Here is a 26924-nt window from a genome sequence, read left to right on the forward strand (position 1 = left end):
TGTCTATGTATAGCGGGGCCTGATAGCAGCTGTAATAAATGATCTGAGTGGAAGATATGAGGGAGCTCGAGTGGTTTGATATCAATTTCAAAGTCATTCTGATGAAGGAAGTAATGAATTGGGAGAGGCGAACAAAATGGTGTATTAATACTTGGATTTACACAGTGCCTTTAACATAGTAAAATGTGCCAAGGTGCTTCACAGGAGCGATTATCAGACACCGAGCCACATAAGGAGATATTTGGACAGGTGACTAAAAGCTTGGTAGGTTTTAAGGAGCCTCAAAGGAGGAGAGAGCGATAGGGAGGCAGAGAGACTTAGGGAGGGAATTCCAGAGCTTACTGCCGAGGCAGCTGAAGGCACGACCGCCAATGGAGGGGGGAAAAATATTGGGGGCCAAGAGGCCAGATTTGGAAGAGCGCAGAAATCTCGGAGGATTGTAGGGCTGGAGGAGGTTACAGAGATAGGGAGGGGGCGAGGCCATGGAGAGAATTGAACGCCAGGGTGAGAATTTTAGATTTGGTAATCGGTGCTGATTGCCTTCTCGCTGTTGGGTGTTTATCCTCCTCACTGTGGTTTTATTAAAGTTCGCACTGTCTCTAAAGGATTATCTGCCCGTTGCATTCAGAGCCCCGCTTTCTATCGTTTCAATGTGGCTTTTATCTCTCCTTTCTCCAGGCCTCCTCTCTGCTTCTAATTCTTTAGCCGTGCGTCTCCTCAAATGTTGGATAGCTTCTGTTTCATCTTTTTACAGCAAATGGCTCCACAATATTCTCTTTCTTGTCTGTGGTGTTTCTGATATACTTTTCTTTTTAGACAAACTGGAGGAATTATACGACTTGTTTTATTTAGACTCAATCATTCCTTGTTTCCTTCCAACCTTTGTTCACATGAAAGCGTTCCCAGCGTGTCAAGGTTATTGTTAATCCATTTTTACCTGCAGGTATCTCTCCCCTTTCTATCCTGAAAGTACTGATTCTCGCTCGGGAATGGGTTCTTATAGTTATTAGCCAGCTTTTGGTACCTCACCGCAAGTGGCCATTCTTTATGTGTGAGCCAGGACAGTGAGTCTGGGTGGTTTATTCCACCATGGGAGGCATCAGAGCTGATCTTGTCCTCACCCGATGCCTAATCTCATGCTGACTGACAGATGTTCACCTTTTCCTTCCCTAGCTCAGGGACAGGGCAACTAATCACAGTACTCTCACTCAGATCAGGTAGGTCAACACAGACCATAGGCTGAACCTGGGGGCTTTCCCGGGCAGAATGGCTCAGTCCAACACCTGGTTCATCCAGCGACTGAGCCACTGGTTGTACTTACCTCATGTGTACTATCAACATGCACTTCCTGTAATCGGCTAAACAGGTTAGTCTTTGGATTTCAGTAAAGTACAAATGCGAACATGTGAAATGACTAGACTGAAACATCCACCAGTAGCATCATGGATTCTGTAAATTCAAATTTAGGTTGTTGCTCAGGTGAGCTGTTTGAGATGAGGTACAGTACTGGTGGGTACAGGTCTGTCCCTGTATAACACTGGGGTACAGTACTGGTGGGTACAGGTCTGTCCCTGTATAACACGGGGGTACAGTACTGGTGGGTACAGGTCTGTCACTGTATAACACTGGGGTACAGAACTGGTGGGTACAGGTCTGTCACTGTATAACACTGGGGTACAGTACTGGTGGGTACAGGTCTGTCACTGTATAACACTGGGGTACAGTACTGGTGGGTACAGGTCTGTCACTGTATAACACTGGGGTACAGTACTGGTGGGTACAGGTCTGTCACTGTATAACACTGGGGTACAGTACTGGTGGGTACAGGTCTGTCACTGTATAACACTGGGGTACAGTACTGGTGGGTACAGGTCTGTCACTGTATAACACTGGGGTACAGTACTGGCAGGTACAGGTCTGTCACTGTATAACACTGGGGTACAGTACTGGTGGGTACAGGTCTGTCACAGGTGGTGGTGGCAATTTGAAGGGATCGATTAAAAGTATCAAACAAGGAATATATGGCACAACTTTAAAGTGCATTTGGTTAAGTGCAACTTTTCCCCAGATAAGCCTGGTCAGCACAGTATAAGTGTAAACACAGCCCTTAAAGCCAGCACAGCCTTTCATTCACGGTGAGCCACTCACATTTGCCCAGGCTCACTATTTGAAATCTTCACGCATTCCTCTCGGTTACAGGCTGGGTCTGTCAAATTTCCCATGCACGCAATGCAAGATTTTCAACCTCCATCAATTCGGACTCCAGTGAATCATAGAACCTTACAGCACAGAAGGAGGCCATTCAGCCCATCGTGCCTGTGCCGGCTCTTTGAAAGAGCTGTCCATTTAGTCCCACTCCCCTACTCTTTCCTTTTAGTCCTTCAAATTTCTCCATTTCGAGTATTTATCCAATTCCCTTTTGAAAGTTATTATTGAATCTGCTTCCACCGCCCTTTCAGGCAGCGCATTCCAGATCAGAACAACTCGCTGCGTAAAACACATTCTCCTCATCTCCCCACTGGTTCTTTTTGCCAATTACCTTAAATTTGTGTCCTCTGTACCTCCTGCCACTGGAAACAGTTTCTCCCTATTTACTCCACCAAAACCCTTCATGATTTTGAACACCTCCAATAAATCTCCCCCCTTAACCTTCTCTGCTGTAAGGAGAACAATCCCAGCTTCTCCAATCTCTCCACATAACTGACGTCCCTCATCCCTGGGACCATTCTGGTAAATCTCCTCTGCACCCTCTCCAAGGCCTTGTCATCCTTCCTAAAGCCAGAAGTCCAGAATTGGACTCAATACTCCAGCAGGAGCCCAACCAGCGATCGGTAAGGGTGGTGGAGACCTGGATTGTCTCCGTCTTTGTTCAGAGATTGGGCTATCCGCACTTTGCTCGAGGCAGCGCCCGTTTCAGAAACTCTGCCCATTATTTTGCGTTTCAGATTCCAGCCTCCTGCGATCACTCTCATTGTCTTCAGTCACAGGACCCTCGCTGGCTGAGACAATTTATCAACGCAGCTTGATTATTTAAGTGTGTGCAAGTGGAGGTGATGTCAATGTGCGATTGCATCCAATTGCCATTCGCTATCACTGACAGTTCTTAGTTGCCTATGTTACAAAACACTTTTTTCTGCCCACTTGCCAATTCCCCTCCTCTCCTGCAGGTTCTGACCCGTGCGGCTCCATGGTTCCTCTCCCCGATATCTCACCCACAGGTCCTTCTCCACGTGCAAGGTCGGACAGTGTGTAGGGTGGGCACTAGGACCACAGCGGTCGAGCCCGACCCCGTCCTCACCCACTGTCTGCACTTTCTTGCACGGACGCACCGAGGTCAACGGCTGCGTCCGTACCCGTGAGGGCAGCCGGCTCAGCATGGATCAGGGGTCAAACCTGGGGCTGCCTGGTCCTGTACAGCTCAGCAGCACACAAGGCCGAGCTGTTCCTTTACTGAGTCGTGGATCCCTTTTAAAAGGGATCCTGATGGAACACTGGTGGTGAGATTCAACTTCGTCAGACATGCGGAATGAATCGGTCGCCAGTAACGCACCCCGCCCGTCACAGGCCCCGCCCATCACAGGCCCCGCCCGTCACACGCTCGGCCCGTCACAGGCCCCGCCCGTCACAGGCCCCGCCCGTCACAGGCCCCGCCCGTCACACACTCAGCCCGTCACAGACCCCGCCCGTCACAGGCCCCGCCCGTCAGACGCTCAGCCCGTCAAAGGCCCCGCCCGTCACACGCTCAGCCCGTCACACGCCCCACCCGTCACACACCCCGCCCGTCACACACCCCGCCCGTCACAGGCCCCGCCCGTCACACACCCCGCCCGTCACACGCTCGGCCCGTCACAGGCCCTGCCCATCACAGGCCCCGCCCATCACAGGCCCCCCCGTTATCTACCCCGCCGATTATCCAGCCTGTCCTTTGTACACCCCACCAATTATTCACCCGCCTGTTATACACTCCGCCTGTTATACACCCGCACACCAACCGTCATACACTCGGATTGATCCCTTCTGCCCACTGATGATGAATCTCACCCCCTCTGCCTTTAACACTCAAAGCATTAAATATACAATAATTGAAAAAAAGATAAACATTTATGTAGAGCCGTTCAATCCTCATGATGTCCCAAAGAATTTAACATGAAATGAATTTACTTCTGAAGTGTAATCGCTATTGTTTTGTCGGCAAAACCAGTAGCCAATTTGTGCACAGCAAGGTCCCACAAACAGCAACAAGATTAATGATCAGTTAATCGTCTTTTGATGGTGTTGGTCAAGGTATAAATGTTGGCCAGGCCACCAGGAGAACATCCCTGCTCTCATTTGAATGGGATATCTTTTACGTCCACCTGAGAGGGCAGACGGGGGGCTTGGTTTGACATTTCATCCGAAAGACGGCACCTCTGACAGTGTGGCACTCCCTCAGTACTGGCACTGGGAGTGTCAGCCTGGTCCCACAACCTTCGAGCCGAGAGCAGAGCGTTTCCAATGAGCCAAGCTGACACTCTTAAAGGTTGACTTTCCCAGGAGCTCACGTTCACGTTAACATGCGTGACATAACTTTGCCCGGACACGCGCGGAACGCGACACGACACTGTCAAGCGAGCGTGCCCGTGCCGCCCACCCCCGAAGCGCGTGTGCGTGTGCTGATAAAAGTTACGCTGCTCATCCTACTGCGCCCGAGATGCTCAGCAGATTCGTGCATTGAAATCAGTTTCGCTTTTTATACACTCATCAATTATGTCTAACATGTGTTAAGCACCTCTCCAGTACAGCAGATAATTACGGGTATTAATTATTCATGCAGCAGTAATTGTGATTCAATACTGATGCGCAGCACATAATGGATTCCAGCCCAGGTGGAACAATTAAAAATAGAAAGAAACAGACAGTCACACAGAGACAAGTGTCACGCAATTAACACATTAGAGCAGCGGCGATGGTGAAAAGCATTGTTTTTTTCTGTGTGTTTTTCAGATTGATGTGCGGCAGATAAAAAGGTGTGTGTGGTGAGGGGGGAGGCTATCATGGAATCTTACAGCACAGAAGGAGGCCATTCTGCCCGTCGTCTCTGTGCCGGCTCTTTGAAAGAACTATCCAATTCGTCCCACTCCCCCTGCTCTTTCCCAAAGCCCTGCAAATTTTTCCTTTTCAAGTATATATCTATGTGGTGTGTGTGTGCATGCTGTGCGTTGTATGTGTGTGTGGCATGTTGTATGCGTGTTGCGTGTGCGCGTGATGTGTTGCGTGTGCATGTGATGTGTGTGCACATTGTGTGGTTTTTTGTGAGCATTATGTGTGCATTGTGTGCGGGTTGTGGTTTTGATGTGTGTGGTGTGTGTGTTACACGTGTTGGTATGTGCGTTGGTGTTTGTGTGTGGTGTGGGTATGTATGTAGTGTGTGGTGTGTGGGTGTTTGTGGTGTGTGTTGTGTGGGGTGTGTGGGGATATGTGTGTGTGGATGTGTGTGTGGGTGTGTATGTGTGTTGGGTGGGGTGTATGTGGTATGTGTGGAGTGTGTGGGGATATGTGCTTGCGTGTGTGTGGGTGTGGGTGTGTGTGTAGTGTGTATGTGGGTGTGTGTGAGGATGTGTGTGTGAGGATGTGTGTAGTGTGTGTGTGTGAGGGTGTGTGTGTGTGTGTGTGTGAGGGTGTGTGTGTGTGTGTGTGAGGGTGTGTGTGTGTGTGAGGGTGTGTGTGTGTGTGTGAGGGGGTGTGTGTGTGTGTGTGAGGGTGTGTGTGTAGTGTGTGTGTGAGGGTGTGTGTGTGTGTGTGTGAGGGTGTGTGTGTGAGGATGTGTGTGTGAGGGTGTGTGTGTGTGTGTGAGGGTGTGTGTGTAGTGTGTGTGTGAGGGTGTGTGTGTGTGTGTGTGTGTGTGAGGGTGTGTGTGTAGTGTGTGTGTGAGGGTGTGTGTGTGTGTGTGTGTGTGAGGGTGTGTGTGTGTGTGTGTGAGGGTGTGTGTGCAGTGTGTGTGTGAGGGTGTGTGTGTGTGTGTGTGTGTGTGTGTGAGAGTGTGTGTGTGTGTGTGTGTGTGTGAGGATGTGTGTGTGAGGGTGTGTGTGTGTGAGGGTGTGTGTGTGTGTGTGTGAGGGTGTGTGTGTGTGTGTGTGAGGGTGTGTGTGTGTGTGTGAGGGTGTGTGTGTGTGTGTGTGTGTGTGTGAGAGTGTGTGTGTGTGTGGTGTGTGTGTGTGAGGGTGTGTGTGTGTGTGTGTGTGTGTGTGTGAGGGTGTGTGTGTGTGAGGGTGTGTGTGTGTGTGTGTGTGTGTGTGAGGATGTGTGTGTGAGGGTGTGTGTGTGTGAGGGTGTGTGTGTGTGTGTGTGAGGGTGTGTGTGTAGTGTGTGTGTGAGGGTGTGTGTGTGTGTGTGGTGTGTGTGTGTGAGGGTGTGTGTGTGTGTGTGTGTGTGTGAGAGTGTGTGTGTGTGTGTGGTGTGTGTGTGTGAGGGTGTGTGTGTGTGTGTGTGTGTGTGTAGTATGTGTGTGTCATTCAGTTAAATATTTGAGCCAACTAAAAGCAGACCAGTTCAATGGGCGAGTAGCAAAAGTCACCAATGAGCAAACAATAATCAGCACAAAAACCAAACAATGAAATCCCTCCATTGATTCTCAGCCATGCACCAGCAGGTACCATAAATTAGCCAAATGATCTTGCTCCAACTTCTTTTGGCAGCCATGTATGGTAGAAGCTGAGAGGATGTTTCCCCTGGCCGGGGAATCTAGAACCAGGGATCACAGTCTGAGAATAAGGGGTCGGCCGTTTAGGACTGAGATGAGGAGAAATTTCTTCACTCAGAGGGTGGTGAATCTTTGGAATTCTCTACCCCAGAGGGCTGTGGAGGCTCAGTCATTGAGTACATTCAAGGCTGAGATCGATAGATTTCTAGATATTAAAGGCATCAAGGGATATGGGGATGGTGCAGGAAAATGGAGTTGAGGTCGAAGATCAGCCATGATCTTATTGAACGGTGGAGCAGGCTCGAGGGGCCGGATGGCCGACTCCTGCTCCTATTTCTTATGTTCTTATGTTGTTTTTGGAGCCAGTGACGAGAAAATGTAATTTATAACATAAGCAACACATAAAAATATTTCTCAAAGAAATCACTGAACTTAGTTATAAACTTATTTTTTTTCTTAGACTTCCTTTCAACAAATTTCCTCTGAATAGTCAACAGCAGAAAAACTATAAACTGCACAAACTCCTGACTTTCATTTATTTACTTGAGCAGCAGCCTTGCTGCCTCTAGCTCCGATCTCCACCTGAATTTCCACAAGTGACCCCCAAAGGAGATCTACTGGTGAGAGGTGAAATCTGACAGAGAGGTACAAGATTCAAGAGTCTAATATTGTCGCCGCATTCAGAACGGTTGACTATTGCGTTAAGGAGGAATCAGACTGGCAGAGTTCATCCTTACCTGTGACAGTCCCAAGTAGATGGAGACAGTTTCGGAGATGTATAAAAATTTTCCTTCTCCATTTAGTGCAAAAATAAAACCATCCAGGGACTGTAGAAGAGCAAGAAAGAAAAAAAATTATCAGTCAGTTTACATCTGTTCATATGGGAAAGGAAGAAGGAACTCACATTTATAACACAACTCGCAGAAATAATTCAAAGTGCTTCACATGCAATAACTACTTTCCAATACAGCCAATGTTATGTTTGCAAATTCAGCAACCAAATTATGCACACAGCAAGATCCCACAAATAGCAATGTGATAACGACCAGATAATCTGCTTTTTAGTGATGTTGGTTGAGGGATAAAGATTAGCCAGGACACCAGGGAGAACTCCCCTGCTCTTCTTCAAATAGTGCCATGGGATCTTTTACCACCTGAGAGGGGCTTCGGTTTAACATCTCATGCTGAGAGACGGCACCTCCGACAATGAGGCACTCCCTCAGTACTGCACTTAGGGTGCCAGCCTAGATTTTTGTGCTCAAGTCTCTGGAAAGGGACTATGAACCCACAGCCGTCTGACTCAGAGGGTGAGAGTGCTGTCCGCTGAGCCACGGCTGACACCTGACAATGAGTTGGCAAACCTAGTATTAGTGAATAATGGGGAAACACACAAGAATTAATCATGTACATGAAACGCCCTGTTGGCAGGAGATACTCGGGTACCCGTGGGCAGTCAGTCAATATGTTCACATTGGTTCAACACTTACAACAATAACTACTACTTGCATTTATATAGCGCCTTTAACATAGTAAAACGCATCCCTGATTTTCATTGCTCCACCATTGGCGGCCGTGCCTTCAGTTGCCTAGGCCCTAAGCTCTGGGATTCCCTCCCTAAACCTCTCCCTCTCTCTACCTCTCTCTCCTCCTTTAGGACACTCCTTAAAACCTACCTCTTTGACCAAGCTTTTGGTCACCTGTTCTAATATCTCCTTATGTGGCTCGGTGTCAAATTTTGTTTGATAATCGCTCCTGTGAAGCGCCTTGGGATGTTTTACTTCTGGCAAAAGGTGGGAATTGGTGTTCCACAAGGATCGGTGCTGGGATCACTGTTGTTCAGCATTTACATAAAAGATTTGGACTCGGGAATCGGAAGAACAATTTCAAAATTTGCAGATGACACCAAACTGGGGGCTTTGGTTAATACCGAGCACTGCGACAAAATGCAAGAAGACATTAATAAACTTGCAGAATGGACGTGTAATTGGCAAATGAATTTCAATATAGATAAGTGTGAGGTATTACATTTTGGTAGGAAGAATAAGGAGGCCACACACTGCTTGGATAATAAGAGTCTAAATGGGGTAGAGGAGCAGAGGGATCTGGGGGTACAGATTCACAAATCACTAAAAGTAGCGACGCAGGTTAATAAGGCCATTAAAAAAGCAAACCAAGCACTGGGGCTCATTTCTAGAGCGATAGAATTGAAAAGCAGAGAAATTATGTTAAACTTGTATAGAACCTTGATTAGACCACACTTGGAGTATTGTGAACAGTTCTGGTCTCCATATTATAAAAAGGATATAGAGGTACTGGAGAAGGTGCAAAAAAGATTTACATGGATGATACCAGAACTGAGAGGTTATAACTATCAGGAAAGATTGAACAGGCTGGGGCTCTTTTCTCTAGAAAAGAGAAGACCGAGGGGTGACCTGATAGAGGTCTTTAAGATAATGAAAGGGTTTGATAGGGTAGATGTAGAGAAGGTGTTTCCATTTGTGGGGGAGACCAGAACTCGGGGCCATAAATATAAAATAGTCACTAATAAATCCATAGGGAATTCAGGAGAAACTTCTTTACCCAGAGAGTGGTGAGAATGTGGAACTCACTCCCACAAGGAGTAGTTGAGGTGAATAGTGTAGATGGATTTAAGGGGAAGCTGGATAAACACATGAGGGAGAAAGGAATAGAAGGATATGCTGATAGGGTGAGATGAAGTAGGGAGGGAGGAGGCTCGTGTGGAGCATAAACATTGACATGGACCTGTTGGGCCGAATGGCCTGTTTCTGTGCTGTGTAATTCTATGTTAAAGGCGCTATATAAATGCAAGTTGTTGTTGTTGTTGTGGTGGTGCACCACACGCCTCCCGTAAACGGCACACTTACTTCCCGTCACACTTCAGACATCTCACTTTAGGATATATCCTCGCTAGGATGGTCCGCTGAAGCTGTTTGAATCTGGAATTGGTGGCAACTTACCCAGGTCCAAGGGTATTCCCGGAGTTTGTCAACCAGGACCCAATGGTACATTGGATCAGTACAGAGGTGCTGTCATTATACCTTTTTGTTCCACACAGTATGTTGAAAGAAACATCCACCATCTGCTAAGTATTAAATAGAGAGCACGCAGATAGTAAGGTGCCGTGGGATATGATTTATGTCCCACCAGTGGGAGTGGGCTGGCCTGACAGCTCAAGAGGAACAATGTCGCGAGAGAGTTATGGCCAGCACCATCACTCTCATATTCCGTATTTTACGTGAAGAAGGCAATTAAAATTAAAAATGATAAAGATAGGTAATGATTCTAACCCTTTGAGTGCCGAGTGTACCCATCCCAGGAGCTGCCTCCGAGATTAGAATGCAAATCTGTGAGGTCATTCGCCAATCCCGTGCTCCCGTCAGGGAGCACCACCCAAGGGGAGACGCAGGTCAGAGAGAGGGTCACCACACTGTAGTGGCAAATCTCGGAGCTCCCACCGAGTGTGGCTCCTAGCTGAGAGAGCGGGGTTGGTGAATTTACCCCAAGGTGTTAAAATAAGTCACAGTGTTAACATCAGGAAGCCCTTTTGAACCAGGAGCTCAGCATCAGGGAAGGTGACGACATGAGGATGTTTAGGAGCAGGGGAAGGACCCTCAAGTAGTCTCAAGAAGCCCATCCCTTTTTTAATGGATCAACCCCACCAAGCCACCGTCTCACATATCTCTCAATGGAGTTAAGATACAGATCAGCCATGATCTGTTTGAATGGCTCAAGGGGCTGAATGGCCTGCTCCTGCTCCTGTTCCTATGATCCTATCTCCCTCTTCAACAGCACACTCTACCACTGTTGTTTATTTCTATCAGGCCGCTGAAAGACAAGACTGTGAGGGGAAAACAGACGGCGTAACTTTTCAGGAAAACGAGAAGACATCCTGTGAATTCAGAATCAGATGCTCCGTCTTCAGCCGACGCCTTGATGCCGGAGAAAAGGCGGCTGGCATTTCAGGGGCAGCGTAAACCGACTGCTCAAGGAGCATTGCACGGTGTTGATAGAATAAAATCAATACAGCTGTCACCACTCACTGGAAGCCTGACCTTTACTGCAATCAAGCTGGGCTGGGACAATTCCAGAGCCTAGAGCAGTGGCCTACCGAGAGGTCTAAATCTTTAATTACGTATTCCTTCCACTAGCTGAGATGTTGCATGCTCTACTGTGGGCTCTTCATCAGCCTCCTCTCATCCTTTCCCTTCTCCTACTCCCCTAATCATTCCACTTGAATACCATCAAACAGTCAAACAAAGTAGAAAGGACTTGCATTTATATAGTGCCTTTCACAAGCTCAGGACATCCCGAAAAGCTTTACAACCAATGAAGTACTTTCTGAAGTGTAGTCACTGTTGTAATGTAGGAAACGCAGCAGACAATTTATGTACAGCAAGATCCCACAAACAGCAATGTGATAATGACCAGTTAATCTGTTTTTAGAGGTGAGAGTGCAACCAACTGAGCCATGGCTGACACAGCAGCCAAGTGCCATGCAGGTTAGGAAGGACAGTCTGTTTTTTTGACTGGGCTCTGTGGAAATTTCTGAAATTAAAGCAGATCACCAAAAGTCTGAGTTTCAAAATAGAATTTAATTTCCCTCTCTCCCCCACCATTTCCCTCTCTCCCCCACCATTTCCCTCTCTCCCCCACCATTTCCCTCTCTCCCCCACCATTTCCCTCTCTCCCCCACCATTTCCCTCTCTCCCCCACCATTTCCCTCTCTCCCCCACCATTTACTTCAGAAACTCACGGGGTAAAATTTCAACTTGGAATCAATGGAAATTATTCTAACCCTTTGAGTGCCGCGTGGACCCATCCCCGGGGGCTGCCTCCGAGATTAGAATGCAAATCTGTGAGCGAGTTCGTTCACCAATCTGCCACCTCCCAAACCCGCGATCTTTACCACCTAGAAGGACAAGAGCAGCAGGCACATGGGAACAACACCACCTGCACGTTCCCCTCCAAGTCACACACCATCCCGACTTGGAAATATATCGCCGTTCCTTCATCGTCGCTGGGTCAAAATCCTGAAATTCCCTAACAGCACTGTGGGAGAACCTTCACCACATGGACTGCAGCGGTTCAAGAAGGCGGCTCACCACCACCTTCTCAAGAGCAATTTGGGATGGGCAATAAATGCCGGCCTCGCCCACATCCCGAGAATGAATTTCTTTTTAAAAACAATCGGGCGGTTTCTATAACAGGCAGCTGATCCTCACACCTGGGAGGCAAGTTTGAAATCCTACCCTATCATCTCCTATCATCAATCATTCTGGTTCTTAATGAACAGGGCCGGTTTCTACCACCAAAGGTCTGCAAACAATCGCAAATGAATCAAGCCCAGTGTGAGGTAGCGGAGAGCAATCAGTGCCCATTGTACCAAACCTCTAAGATTTGGAACTCCAATCTTGATTGATTGCATTGGACTTTCCCCAGAGATTTTCCTAAATTGCCCCGAGGGTCTTCTCTGTTTTTGCCACTCCCAGGAGATTGTGTAACTGTGCGGGGGGAGGACCAATGACGGTGTGTGTGGAATGCACCACGTTTGACGGGGCGGGCTTGATGGGCCAGATGATCTTTCCCAGACCCCCTGCCCCAATTAATCAGGAGAAGAGATAAAACTGGGGGCGGGGGAGTCGGTGGTTTACTGGAAATCAGATACTGCCGAGATAAATATGAATACAGCAACTGACCAGTGCAGTTCTGTGAGCCTCTGAATGAGCTCGCTTTGAACTTTGTGTTGCAATCCCCCATCGTATCAACTACACATCTCTATTTAAACATTCTGTCCCATGCTGGAGCGACTAACTGAGTCATTCCAGCTCAAACACTATCAGAAGCTGTGCTGCACTGCTAAACGTGGCCTGTTTACAATATCAAACACATTTCTTATATCTGACTTCCTTTTCTTTTCTGGGAATATTGTGCTCAGGTTGAGGGATGAGAATCCTGGGGAACAGAAGGCAATCCCAGTTCAGCAAACACATAAGCCGATCCAGGTCAGGTACAGCACAGATTTGTTGCACAGTAAAACTTGTGGCGTCAACCATGGCTCAGTTGGTTACAGTCTTGTACTGAGTCAACAGGCTGTGGGTTTGAGTCCCACTCTAGAGACTTGAGCACATAATCCAGGCTGACACTCCCAGTGCAGTACTGAGGGAGTGCTGCACTGTCGGAGGTGCCGTCTTTCAGATGAGGCCTGATCTACCCTCTCAGTTGGACATAAAAGATCCCATGACACTATTTGAAGAATGTAAGGAATCTTACAACACCAGGTTATAGTCCAACAGTTTTATTTGAAAATCACAAGCTTTCGGAGATTATCTCCTTCATCACCTGACGAAAGCTTGTGATTTTCAAATAAAGCTGTTGGACTATAACCTGGTGTTGTAAGATTCCTTACATTTGTCCACCCCAGTCCATCACCGGCATCTCCACATCATGACTATATGAAGAAGAATGGGCAGTTCTCCCCAGTATCCTGGCCAATAATTATCCTTCAACCAACATCACTAAATAAAACAGGTTATCTGGTCATTATCTCATTGCAACAGCAACTACACGTCGTAAGTGCTTCATTGGTTGTAAAGAGCTTGTGATATCCTGAGGTTGTGGAAGGCGCTATATAAATGCAAATCTTTCTTCTTTACCTCAACTCTGCCCAAACAATGTGTCTCCTCCCCAACCTCAGTAAGAGCACCCCCGACTGCACCTATGTGAAAATGCAGCACTGCAACATTTTTCCAATTTCCATCATGTGTCTTCTCTGAATGAGATTGTCAATTTTAATGTCAATTAGTGCTTAACAAGGGCCATGTCTACATACAACAACATCTGGCATTATAGCTCCTATATATAGCTCCTTTAATGTAGTAAAACATCCCAAGGTGCTTCACAGGAGCGATTATCAAACAGAATTTGACACCAACCCACATAAAGAGATATTAGGACAGGTGACCAAAAGCTTGGTCAAAGAGGTAGGTTTTAAGGAGCGACTTAAAGGAGGAGAGAGAGGCGGAGAGACAGAGGGATTTAGGGAGAGAATTCCAGAGCTTAGGGCCTAGGGCAGCTGAAGGCACGGCCGCCAATGGTGGAGCGATGAAAATCGAGGATGTGCAAGAGGCCAGAATTGGAGGAGCGCAGAGATCTCAGAGGGTTGTAGGGCTGGAGGAGGTTACAGAGATAGGGAGGGGTGAGGCCCTGGAGGGATTTGAAAACTTGGATGAGATCATAGGTCCCATTCAACCAGAAGGTAGAGGGAGACATTCATCTCATTGGTCTGGCCTGGATTTCAACCCAAGTCGCAATAGCCAAATGGTCTAATGGTCAACATTTGTGTTCCTGCTGGCCATAACTCAAACACAGTAAATCTTTAAAAGTTGGCCTTTGGAGATCTATCATCAAAGCTGGAATCTAAAGATCTAAAGAAGTCATTTTGGACCACTCATCTGTTGAACAAGAGAGCTATTAACAATATGTGGATTGTAATAAAGTGCAAGTGTTATATTGAAAGTCAGCATTACAGTGTTGGGTATCATATATCATCAAGACCAGAATAATGAGGCCACATATCAGACAGAATTACAGTGAGGGGTGTGGGGCATATCAGAGAGTGTTACAGTGAGGGGTGTGGGGTATATCAGAGAGTGTTACAGTGAGGGGTGTGGGGTATATCAGAGAGTGTTACAGTGAGGGGTGTGGGGTATATCAGACAGAATTACAGTGAGGGGTGTGGGGCATATCAGAGAGTGTTACAGTGAGGGGTGTGGGGTATATCAGAGAGTGTTACAGTGAGGGGTGTGGGGTATATCAGAGAGTGTTTGTTTTGTGACCTCTGCTTCCTATGATCTGCCCCACAGTGTGTAATTAGGATAGATTACAGAGCAGAACGCGACCATATCTATTCATTGCACATAAAAGGCACCGTTCTATTTGGACCGGGAGCTGTGCTGCACTTTTCTAAGGGGGACACAGAGCAAATTTGTTTGAGCATCCCCTCCACCTACACCTGATAGCAGAATTGGAGCTCCACATTTTAGAAACACAGTAACTAGAGTTGGCCGCTCGGCCCATCGGACCTGCTCCGCCATATTGGTTGCTGAGGCAGCTCTTTGCCTTTTCAATAATTTCCGTAGGTTGATGCAGCCATCGGGGTAAGGGAGTTCGGACTGATTACACATTTTTAACATATTCAATCTCAGGATGTGCCCATCCATAGTTGCCCTTGAGAAGGTAGAGGTGGGCCTTCTTTTATAGCAGTTTGATACAACTGTGTGGCTTGCGAGGTCACTTCAGAGGGCGGTTGAGGGATTAGGGGTTGCCAACCCTCCAGGATTGTCCTGGAGCCTCCAGGAAGTGAAGATTAGGGAGCAACACACGGGAGGAAAATCATAGGGGCATTAAAAAAAATAATTTTCTTTCAGCGCTTTTCTTTATTGGTTATAAAAATGTTGGAGTTGGGAAAGAAGAAAGGATGTTTCGCTAACGGTCAAGAATCATCCAATCAGCTAATGAAGAGTCTGTTTGCTTTCCAATTGGTCGGGGGAAAGCGTTGCACCCTGAGAATGGATATGTTGGGTGACCAATGGGGGGAGCGTAGGGGCGGGGCAGTTGGATGGAGGAGATCATGTGATGAAACCTCCAGGAATACATCCAGCCAGAGTTGGCGACCCTCGTTGAGAGTCAACCACGTTGGTGTGGAACTGGAGTGCCGTGTAGGCCCGGAGCGGGTAAGGACGGCAGGTTTCCTTCCCTAAAGGACATTGGAGACATTACAGAATGTGTCCAACAGAGGGAAACCCTGCACTCGTTTACAGTGCAAAAGCTTATTAACAGAAACAAGTCAAGATGGACTCGGTCCAAGTCCCTCAACCCTTATCAGGGCCATTAAAGAAAAAAGGAACTTGGTATCCCCCAATAATCTCTTTATAGCCAAGATCTATCAAGTCAGAAGTGTCTGGGAGACAAACACAACTGCCGAAGTAGAACCTCTTGATAAAAAAAGCAATTTCGTCTGCCATTATTAATTAGCTGTCTCCTGTATTCGTGTCCAATCTGATACATTCACAACCCATTATTTCCATCTGCCTCTATTGACATATTGTAATTCTGTTAGCGGACTGTGCAGGAGTGCAGTGAAACAATTACTGTCCCAGACAACAATTTGTGAGAGATGAATCATTAATGTTTCTTCACCCCCACCCCCCCCACTATCCACCACCACCGCCGCTCCCTCTCATTGTTTAATATCAGCGGGAAAAAGCTCAGAAGTTTTCAGTTCTTTTAAGCGGCAGAGTGCTCACTGGGATGAGGTGTTACCTGATTTTTCTCCCCCTCCCCTCTCCTTAAGGCACTGACTCGTGTTGGGGTTCTGTGTCACTGGTGCCACCTGCACAGGTGGGCATTCTTCAGGAGTGAGTCTGGACAACAACAACCACCTGCATTTATATAGCGCCTTTAACGTAGTAAAACGTCCCAAGGCGTTTCACAGGAGCGATTATCAAACAAAATTTGACACCGAGCCACATAAGGAGATATTAGGACAGGTGACCAAAAGCTTAGTCAAAGAAGTAGGTTTTAAGAAGCATCTTAAAGGAGGAGAGAGAGGCGGAGAGGTTTAGGGAGGGAATTCCAGAGCTTAGGGCCCAGGCAGCCGAAGGCACGGCCGCCAATGGTGGAGCGATTAAAATCAAGGATGCGGAAGAGGCCAGAATTGGAGATCTCGGAGGGTTGTGGAGCTGGAGGTGGTTACAGAGATAGGGAGGGGGCGAGGCCATGGACGGATTTGAAAACAAGGATGAGAATTTTAAAACTGAGGTGTTGCCGGACTGGGAGTCAATGTAGGTCAGTGAGCACAGTGGGTGAGGGGTGAACGGGGCTTGGTGCGAGTTAGGATACGGGCAGCAGACAGTGTCATCGTTGGGCATTACATCCAGGCTGGAACCCATCCTTACCTGAAATCCAGCAAGGGTCACGGTGACAGCAACCAGAGGCAGAAACCTTAACTGATTTGTTCCCCCTCCTTAATTCAGAGGCCAATGGCAGTGCCCATCCCTCTGTTCCACCTCAAAACAAACCCTGACCTCTCCTGGTCCGTACTGTTCAGCACCAGACCAGGCGGATTCTGGCCATTCAGCACTGCCAGGGAGCGGTGAGTACTTGCATGGAGTCCAAGGTCAGGAAATTGCTGGTGGGCTTTTCCCTCCATTCATGACAATGGGCAGAAAATCACGGTCTGCGGACCAGAGACTTCCCAATCAGAACTTCTCCTCACTCGGGACCGCCTGATCGTGCAATCCTTCCTAGTGCATTTACCAAATCAGCCATGGGCACCGTGCATCCCCTGTTCTATTGTAGTTCAACTCCGTTAAAAATCGGTCTTTGCCCCGTCTATCCAACAGGCAGCACAAGCGCTGTGTGAGATAGTTCCGTCTGAGTTCCCTACATACTTCCAATTCAATAATTTTTAAAATGCTTTGGCCTAGTCTTTGAACCCTTCGTCCGGATGAGGCGTTAAACCGAGGCCCCGTCTGCCCTCTCAAATGGACGTAAACGATCCCATGGTGCTACTTCGAAAAAGAGCACGGGGAGTTCTCCCCTGGTCTCCTGGCCAATAGTCATCCTTCAACCTGCATCACTAAAACAGAATATCTAGTCATTATCACGTTGCTGTTTGTGGGATCTTGCTGTGCGCAAATAGGCTGCCGCTTTTCCTACGTTACAACAGTGACTACATGTCAAAAGTACTTCACCGGCTGTGAAGCACTTTGGGACGTCCTGAGGTCATGAAAGACGCTCTAGAAATGCAAATCTTTCTTTTCTTTTGAATTGTACCCTTATTTTTGTTGTTAATGCAACCATGTTACACTAGGCTGATAGTTTCAACGATCTTCCCACAATAACTTCCAAATCCTGCGTTGGACTGGGTAACCTGTTGTCAGCCATGGCTCAGAGGGTAGCACTCTTGCCTCTGAGTCAGAAGGCCCTGGGCTCAAGCCCCACTCCAGGGCCTTGAGCACATAATCCAGCCTGACATTCCCAGTGCAGTACTGAGGGAGTGCTGCACTGTCGGAGGTGCCGTCTTTTGGAGGAGACGTTAAACTGAGGCCCCGTTCGAGTGGATGTAAAAAATCCCATGGCACTATTCAAAGAAAGGGGTTCTCCCATTTTCCTGGGCACCATTTATCCCTCGACCAACACCACCAGATTGACCGATTATTTATCTCAGTGCTGTTTTGCTACATTTGTCTACAAAACAACAGTGAGAACATGAAAGGCATTATATAAATACAAACTCTTTCTTTCTTAACACTTCTAGAAATAAGAACCTTTGCTACCTGCTTAGAAAGGTCATTGTAAATATGTCTGGAGCCTTGGGTTTCTTGAGTGTTGAGGGAAATATTCACTGCTGACTTACCATTAAAGATATTAAGGAGACTGAAATCAATTCAGTTGAACCTTCTTTTAAGGTCCTCCAGGCCCACAACCCTCCCAGATCTCTGCGCTTTTCCAATTCTGGCCTCTTGCACATCCCCGATTTTAATCACTCCACCATTGGCGGCCGTGCCTTCAGCTGCCTGGGCCCTAAGCTCTGGAATTCCCTCCCTAAACCTCTCCACCTCTCTCTCCTCCTTTAAGATGCTCCTTAAAACCTACCTCTTTGGCCAAGCTTTTGGTCACCTGTCCTAATATCTCCTGATGTGACTCGGCGTCAAATTTTGTCTGATTACCCTCCTGCGAAGCACCTTGGGATGTTTTACTACGTTAATGGTGCTGTATAAATGCAAGTTGTTGCTAATGATGTTTTTTTATATTTTTGCCACAGCAGCAATCAAGTGGAGACCCACAAGCTCCAAACACCACCCTCCCCCTTTCTCTTTCCACTGTGCCGTTGGACGTTAGTTAGTTGGGGACCTCTCAAGGGACCCATGAAAAGTTGGGTCCTGGATGCTGAGGGAGGAACGGAGTTAACATTGTTTTGATTGATTACATCTCATTGGCGCCTGTATTACTTTTAGTTTTGGCCACTGACGGCACATTTTCAATTTAAAAATCCTATTAGGGCACCAGGAGGGAGGAGCTGCTCAGACAACAAGACTCTCACTTTCACTAGAAGGCCCTCCAATCTGAGGAAGATTTTGAGGGTGAAGACTCAGAGAAGTGCCCGAAGCATGAGGTGTAGCTGGGGTTCAAACCCTGAATATATCCTATTTTATATAAAATATAGCAGTAAACTAAGGAATGAGATGTGTATGAATATTAAATAAGGGGGTGATTATACTTCGTACTGTTGCAAACTGCAAGTGTATCTACAGACTAAGTCAACAACCTGTACCCATACAGCACTGATAATCTATTGAAACCTCCTGAGGTGCTCTAGACTGGGAAATTACATGGAATTAATAGCACAGAAACAGGCCATTCGGCCCAACAGGTCCGTGCCGGTGTTTATGCTCCTCACGAGCCTCCTCCCTCCCTACTTCATCTCACCCTATCAGCATATCCTTCTATTCCTTTCTCCCTCATGTGTTTATCGAGCTTCCCCTTAAATGTATCTACACTATTCGCCTCAACTACTCCGTGTGGGAGCGAGTTCCACATTCTCACCACTCTGGATAAAGAAGTTTCTCCTGAATTCCCTATTGGATTTATTTTTGCCTATCTTATATTTATGGCCCCTAGTTTTTGGATACTGAACTGGACTCGGGGGATGCATTCGGGGATGTGCGGTTGAAAAAGGAAGTTTTGAGGCAGGTCTTGAACGTGATAAGAGATTATAGAGAAACAGTGGGGTTTAGAAAGAGAACTCCAGATGACAGGGGGCAGCCACCTACAGTGGGGCAAGGTAGGAGTGAGCAGATGATGAGAGCTGCAATAAGCAAGTATTTGTAACTGAAGAGACGCATATGAAATCAGTGGGCCGAGCAGCCAATGGAGGTCAGTGAGGACACGTTTTTTTTTAAATTTGTTCTCCGGATCGGGTGACGCTTGGCAAGGCAGTACCTATTGCCCATCCACAGTTGCCCTGACAACCGGGTGACTTATTGGGCCACTTAAATGGCCATTAGGAGTTAATGTGGAGTTGTGCGTAGGCCAGACCATGTGGGGGTGTTAGGTTTCCTTCAGGAAATCAGTGAAGCAATTAGGTGTATATGACAGAAAATGCTGAAAGCACTCAGCAGCTCAGGCAGCATCTGTGGAGAGAGAAACAGAGTCAACATTATTGGTCTTCGACCTGAAATGTTAACTCTGTTTCTCGCTCCACAGACGCTGCCTGACCTGCTGAGTGTTTCCAGCGTTTTCTGTTTTTATTTTAGATTTCCAGCATCTGCAGTATTTTGCTTTTGGGTTTCCAGGACAATCATTTTTCTTGTGCTGGCCTATAAATGACCTGATTTACTGGATTCAATTTCACAACTTGCCATAGTGGGATCTGAATTCAGAACCTCTGGACTGCCAATCCGATACCAGAAATCACCAAAAGAAAAAGAAAGATTTGCATTTATATAGCGCCTTTCACCACCTCAGCACATCCCAAACTGCTTTACAGCCAATAAAGTACTTCTGAAGTGTAGTTATTGTTGTAATGTAGAAAACGCGGCAGCCAATTTGCGCACAGCAAGATCCCACAAACAGCAATAAGACAAATGACCAGCTAACATGTTTTAGGTGTTGGTTGAGAGATAAATGTTGACCAGGACACTGGAGAGAACTCCCCTGCTCTTCTTTAAAATAGTACCATGGGATTTTTTTACATCCATCTGAGAGGGCAGACAGGGCCTCGGTTTAACGTCTCATCCAAAAAACGGCACCTCAGACAACCTAGACTGTGTGTCAGCCTAGATTACGTGCTCAAGTGTCTGGAGTGGGACTTGAACCCACGACCTTCTGACTCAGAGGCGAGAGTGCTGCCCCCTGGGTTATGGCTGACACTATACCATACCCAGCGTGATAGATGAATGGGACTCTGTGGGGGATAGGATGCAGGGAGTGGAGTTCTGGATGAGTTGGAATTTGTGTTTGGCGGAGACAGAATCTGGCGGGGAGCGTATTGGGGCAGTCAGACCGGGAAATGGCAAAGGTGTGGTTGAGTGGAGGTGAGCTAGTGACGTCTTCGGGTACAACTCACAACAGCCAGAGGTAAATTTAACACAGTCCTTTAGAAAAATGAAGAGAATTAGTTTGGAAAATAATAGCAGTGTTTTGAAAGAAATTGCACCTGTGAATCTAATTGAAAATCAGTGTTGTTTTCCCTGTACTGTGTCAGTGGGAGGTGAGCACAGATCACTATTTTCGCAGCTGAACCATATTGTTAATTTAACTGTGATTGCTATTTTCATGGCATTCAAGTGGTGGTAATTTATGCAAATCGGGCCTATTCAATATGCAAATTAGGTTGCCTGAGGCTGCATCATTCAATTCGAATGAAAGAGAAAAAAAAAGCACAAAAAACAAATTTTTGGTTCTTTTGATTCCCTCCCCCAATCTATGTACTTGTTGGGGGGGGGCAGGGGTGAACAGAGGTTGAGAATTCAGAAAGATGGAAGGAATTTATGATCCATATAGAAAATATACAGAATGTATAAGGGGAGATGGAGCTGGTTAGCGATCTTGTCAATTCTACAGAAACCATCCCAGACGCAGTTCTGATGATTTCAGAGAGACATATCACATTTACAAAAGGTCAGATTATTCCTCTCTGAAGTTACAATGGGATTGTACACATGGAGAAGACATCCGTGCTGGTTACATTAGACGGAACCTATTTCTGTAACCTCTTCCAGCCCTACAACCCTCCGAGAACTCTGCATTCCTCCAATGTGTGCCAACATGTGTGTGCGTGCCTGTGTGCCAATGTGTGTGTGCGTGCCTGTGTGCCAATGTGTGTGTGCGTGCCTGTGTGCCAACATGTGTGTGCGTGCCTGTGTGCCAATGTGTGTGTGCGTGCCTGTGTGCCAACATGTGTGTGCGTGCCTGTGTGCCAATGTGTGTGTGCGTGCCTGTGTGCCAATGTGTGTGTGCGTGCCTGTGTGCCAACATGTGTGTGCGTGCCTGTGTGCCAACATGTATGAGTGCTTGTGTGCCAATGTGTGTGTGTGTACGTGCGTGCGTGCGTGTGTACATGTACAAGTGCACACAGAGTCAACAACGTACATTTCTTATAGTGCTGCTTACACAAAGAAAATTGTAAACAATTTTACAACACCAAGTTATAGTCCAGCAATTTTATTTTAAATTCACAAGCTTTCGGAGATTTTCTCCTTCCTCAGGCAAATGTTTGCCTGAGGAAGGAGAAAATCTCCGAAAGCTTGTGAATTTAAAATAAAATTGCTGGACTATAACTTGGTGTTGTAAAATTGTTTACAATTGTCAACCCCAGTCCATCACCGGCATCTCCACATCATACACAAAGAAAGACATTGGAGTGGAGGAAAGGACAAATGCCAAACAGGAGGGACTGAGGGAAGAAAGAAACAAGAAAAAAGGGTGAGTGATAGAGCCAAAAGGAGAGCTTTTAGGAGGCTTTTGCATGCTGCGATTAGAGAGAGTTCTAGAGGACGTGTGTAATGACTGAAAAAGTGCCTGGCGATGGTGGATTGGAAGGAATGGGGAATGGGGCTGTGTTGGAGGAGCGGGGGGTAGGTGTGGGAATGTACGACTAGACAAAATCGCAGTGGCAGAGTACAGCGAGGCCACAGAGGGATTTGAAAGCAAGGACGAGGGTCTCAAAATCAATTTGCTAGGACATGGGGAAGCCAGTGGCAAGGACAGTGAGTCTCGGACATGGTGTGGGTAAGGGTGCTGGCTGTGGCGTTTTGGATGCACTGCAATTTCTGCAGGGTGGAGAATGATACTGGGGCTAAAGGGTTAAATTATGAGGACAGGTTGCACAGACTGGGCTTGTATTCCCTCGAGTATAGACGATTAAGGGGTGATCTAATTGAGGTGTTTAAGATGATTAAAGGATTTGATAGGGTAGATAGAGAGAAATTATTTCCTCTGGTGGGGGGAGTCCAGAACAAGGGGGCAGAACCTTAAAATTAGAGCCAGGCCGTTCAGGGGTGATGTCAGGAAGCATTTCTTCACACAGAGGGGAAATCTGGAACTCTCTCCCCCAAAAAGCTGATGAGGCTGGGGGTCAATTGGAAATTTCAAGACTGATAGATTTTTGTTAGGCAAGGGTATTAAGGGTTATGGAACCAAGGTGGGAAAATAGAGTTAAGGTACAGATCATCCATGATCTAATTGTAATGGCAGAACAGGCTCGAGGGGCTGAATGGCCTTCTCTTGTTCCTATGTAGGTGGACAGGGAGCTTGAGAGAACACTTAAGGTGATAGAGGTGTGGACTAGGCTTTCAATGGCAGTGGGGCAAAGAAAGAAAGACTTGCATTTATATAGCACCTTTCACCACCTCACTAAAGCACTTTACAATCAATGATGTACCTTTGAAGTGTAGTCACTGTTGTAATGTAGGAAATATGGCAGCTAATTTGCGCACAGCAAGATCCCACAAACAGCAATTTGATAATGACCAGATAATCTGTTTTAATATGATGTTGGTTGAGGGATAAATGTTGGGCTAGGACACCGGGGAGAACTCCCCTGCTCTTCTTCGAAATAGCGGCCACGGTATCTTTTACGTCCACCTGAGAGGGCAGACGGGGCCTCGGCTTAGCGTCTCATCCGAGAGATGGTACCTCCGACTATGCAGCACTCCCTCGATACTGCACAGGAGAATGTCAGCCTGTATTTTGTGCTGTAAGTCCCTGGAGCAGGGCTGGAATCCGTGACCTTCTAACTCAGAGGCGGGAGTGCTGTCCACTGAGCCACGGCTAATAGTACACAGACGGGGAATAAAGTGCTCATGGTGTATCACATGCTGATATCTCATTGCCTTTGCACTTAATTACTTTGAATAGGAAGCCTTGTTGAACACAAATGCTGCAATGAAACGGTTAAAATTGGAGTGAATAGTCGGCAGTTACTGTCACAGCCAAAGATAAATCAACATATTATTCATCAGAATTGATTTGCTTGACCTCTGTTTGGGGTCCAGCACTTGACTGGCAGCTGTCAAGGGCAGTCACGTTAGCTCGGAGAGACAGCAAGACAAATCACAGCGCATCATCTGTCATCACACTAAATTAAAGATGACAAATTTACCGCTGCTTGGCATTTTCTGAAGATTTTTTAGTCCGGCAACACGACAACAACTTACCTTCGTGGGTGAGGGGAGTGCAGCGTTCAGAATAACGTGCGTCTCGTAACACCACGTCTTAGTTAAGAGGTCATTAAGATTCTTCTCTCGCTGCCTCTGCACAGTAGCATGTCTCTCTCTGGAGAGAGTGTGTGCCACTGCGCTGTTAGTACAAGGTTACTGCAGCACAGGAAGGGATTTGGTTCCTCAGCATCGACAATTTGGTATAAGTTATTTAAAAGCAAGGACCCGTTAGTTGTGATCGTCTCCTGAGTTCAGTCATTTCCTCTTTGTGGGGGGCGGGGTTCAAGGTTTGTTCTGGGGTGAGATTTCCCTGACATTATCGCTATGGTCTGTGCTTGGGATTATCCACACAATGAGTTACTGATCTCAACCCCGGTCCTTAGGGTATGGTGTGTCGGCCAGACAATTCCCAAAAGGAAAGATGAGCGACCTGGGACCATTCTGCTAGTGGCAGGTGAGAGAGAAGCATAAAGAAAGAATTTGCATTTCTATAGCGCCATTTCACGACCTCAGGGCATCCCAAAGCACTTTACAACCAATGAAGTACTTTAGAAGTGTAGTCACTGTTGTAATGTAGGAAATGCAGCAGCCAATTTGCACACAGCAAGATCCCACAAACAGCAATGTGATAATGACCAGATAATCTGTTTTAGTGATAAATATTGGCTAGGACACCAGAGAGAACTCTCCTTTGAAATAATAGCCATGGGATCTTTTACATCCACCTGAGAGGGCAGAAAGGGCCTCAGTTTAACATCTCATCTGAAATACAGCACCTCCGACAGTGCAGCACTCCCTCAGTACTGACACTGGGAGTATCAGCCTAGATTTTGTACTCAAGTCCTGGAGTGTGACTTGTACCCACAACCTTTTGACCCAGAGGTGAGAGTGCTACCCACTGAGCCACAGTGTTACACCTGCATAGGCAGAGGAATCAGGCTACTGGACAGAAGCCCAGGAACAGCCTGAGGGTACAGGCCTGGGAGCAGATTGCTGGGCAGAGGCCTAGCAGCAGGTTGCCTGCCATATTACATTTGGGTTGCCAACTCTCCAGCATTGTCCTGGAGTCTCCAGGAATTAAAGATTAATCTCCAGGACACTGCTGCAAGATATGGGAGAAAAATTGTAGCAGCATTAAAAAAATTGTGTGTTTATTAGTTATAAAAATATTGGAGATGGAGGAAAAAAAGCTGTTTGACTGACGTTCAAAAATCATCCAATCGGGTAACGAAGAGTCTGCTCGCTTTCCAATTGACCATGGGAAGGTGGGGCGCCACGATGATTGACATGTTGGGCGACCAATGACAGATGTGTAGGGTGGGGCACTGTGATGATGGACGTGTTGGACAACCAATGGTGGGAATGTGGGGGCAGGGTAGGTTGGAGGTAAGAGGTCATGTTATGTAACCTCCTGGAATACGTCCGACCAGAGTTTTTAAAATTCGTTCATGGGATGTGGGCGTCGCTGGCGAGGCCGGCATTTATTGCCCATCCCTAATTGCCCTTAAGAAGGTGGTGGTGAGCCGCCTTCTTGAACCGCTGCAGTCCGTGTGGTGAAGGTTCTCCCACAGTGCTGTTAGGAAGGGAGTTCCAGGATTTTGACCCAGCGACGATGAAGGAATGGCGATATATTTCCAAGTCGGGATGGTGTGTGACTTGGAGGGGAACGTGCAGGTGGTGTTGTTCCCATGTACCTGCTGCCTTTGTCCTTCTAGGTGGTAGGGGCCGCGGGTTTGGGAGGTGCTGTCGAATAAGCCTTGGCAAGTTGCTGCAGTGCATCCTGTGGATGGTACACACTGCAGCCACAGTGCGCCGGGGGTGAAGGGAGTGAATGTTTAAGGTGGTGGATGGGGTGCCAATCAAGCGAGCTGCTTTGTCCTGGATGGTGTCGAGCTTCTTGAGTGTTGTTGGAGCTGCACTCATCCAGGCAAGTGGAGAGTATTCCATCACACTCCTGACTTGTGCCTTGTAGATGATGGAAAGGCTTTGGGGAGTCAGGAGGTGAGTCACTCGACGCAGAATACCCAGCCTCTGACCTGCTCTCGTAGCCACAGTATTTATGTGGCTGGTCCAGCTAAGTTTCTGGTCAATGGTGACCCCCAGGATGTTGATGGTGGGGGATTCGGCAATGGTAATGCCATTGAATGTCAAGGGGAGGTGGTTAGACTCTCTCTTGTTGGAGATGGTCATTGCCTGGCACTTGTCTGGTGCGAATGTTACTTGCCACTTATCAGCCCAAGCCTGGATGTTGTCCAGATCTTGCTGCATGCGGGCACGGACTGCTTCATTATCTGTGGGGTTGCGAATGGAACTGAACACTGTACAATCATCAGCGAACATCCCCATTTCTGACCTTATGATGGAGGGAAGGTCATTGATGAAGCAGCTGAAGATGATTGGCCTCCAACAACCACTACCATTTTCCTTTGTGCTAGATATGACTCCAGCCACTGGAGAGTTTTCCCCCTGATTCCCATTGACTTCCCAACATTGAATGTGACACCCAAAAAGAGGGGAAAAAAAATAAGGATTTTTCTTAAAAAAAAACTACCTTTACAAAGAGCTTAGTTGTCACTTAACTTTTACAAAAAACTGCACCTGAGGTAAAATACTCAAAAGGAAAACTTGCTTTCCACAGCCTTCCACTTATTACAAGTAGAGAAACCAGTGCAATTTTTGGAACATAATCCAAGAGTTTCTTTGTTGGAAAGTGTCACCAGTTCTGAAATTGGAAAATCACAAACAGTAATTTTATTTCTGCATTATTGATAGCGAGGTATTGTCTAATACATACAAAGCTGACATTCTCCCTGTAATAGCCACAGGCTGGCTATTCCCCTGATGTGTATATATATATATATACATATATATATATATTCAGAGCCTGTTATTCCCTATAGTCAAGCACACTGGTTTACTTAGAGTGAGTAAGTCAAATTTGAGTTTTATTACATATGATTCCAGGATTTTTAACTGATGTTTTGGGAATTGCATTCCAC

The 26924-nt window shown here is 46.9% G+C and overlaps 1 protein-coding gene across 1 annotated transcript in view; it reads right to left on the reverse strand.

Annotated features, from left to right (window-relative positions):
* npas1 (neuronal PAS domain protein 1) overlaps window positions 1-26924 on the reverse strand; it is a 247928-nt gene that overhangs the window by 69016 nt on the left and 151988 nt on the right. Inside the window, exon 5 of the mRNA XM_067974834.1 lies at window positions 7417-7506. Within this exon, the coding sequence (XP_067830935.1) occupies window positions 7417-7506 (90 nt within the window). The remainder of the gene's footprint in view (window positions 1-7416; window positions 7507-26924) is intronic.

The sequence above is a fragment of the Heptranchias perlo genome, chromosome 41 (genome assembly GCF_035084215.1).
Source record: "Heptranchias perlo isolate sHepPer1 chromosome 41, sHepPer1.hap1, whole genome shotgun sequence".
NCBI lineage: Eukaryota > Metazoa > Chordata > Chondrichthyes > Hexanchiformes > Hexanchidae > Heptranchias > Heptranchias perlo.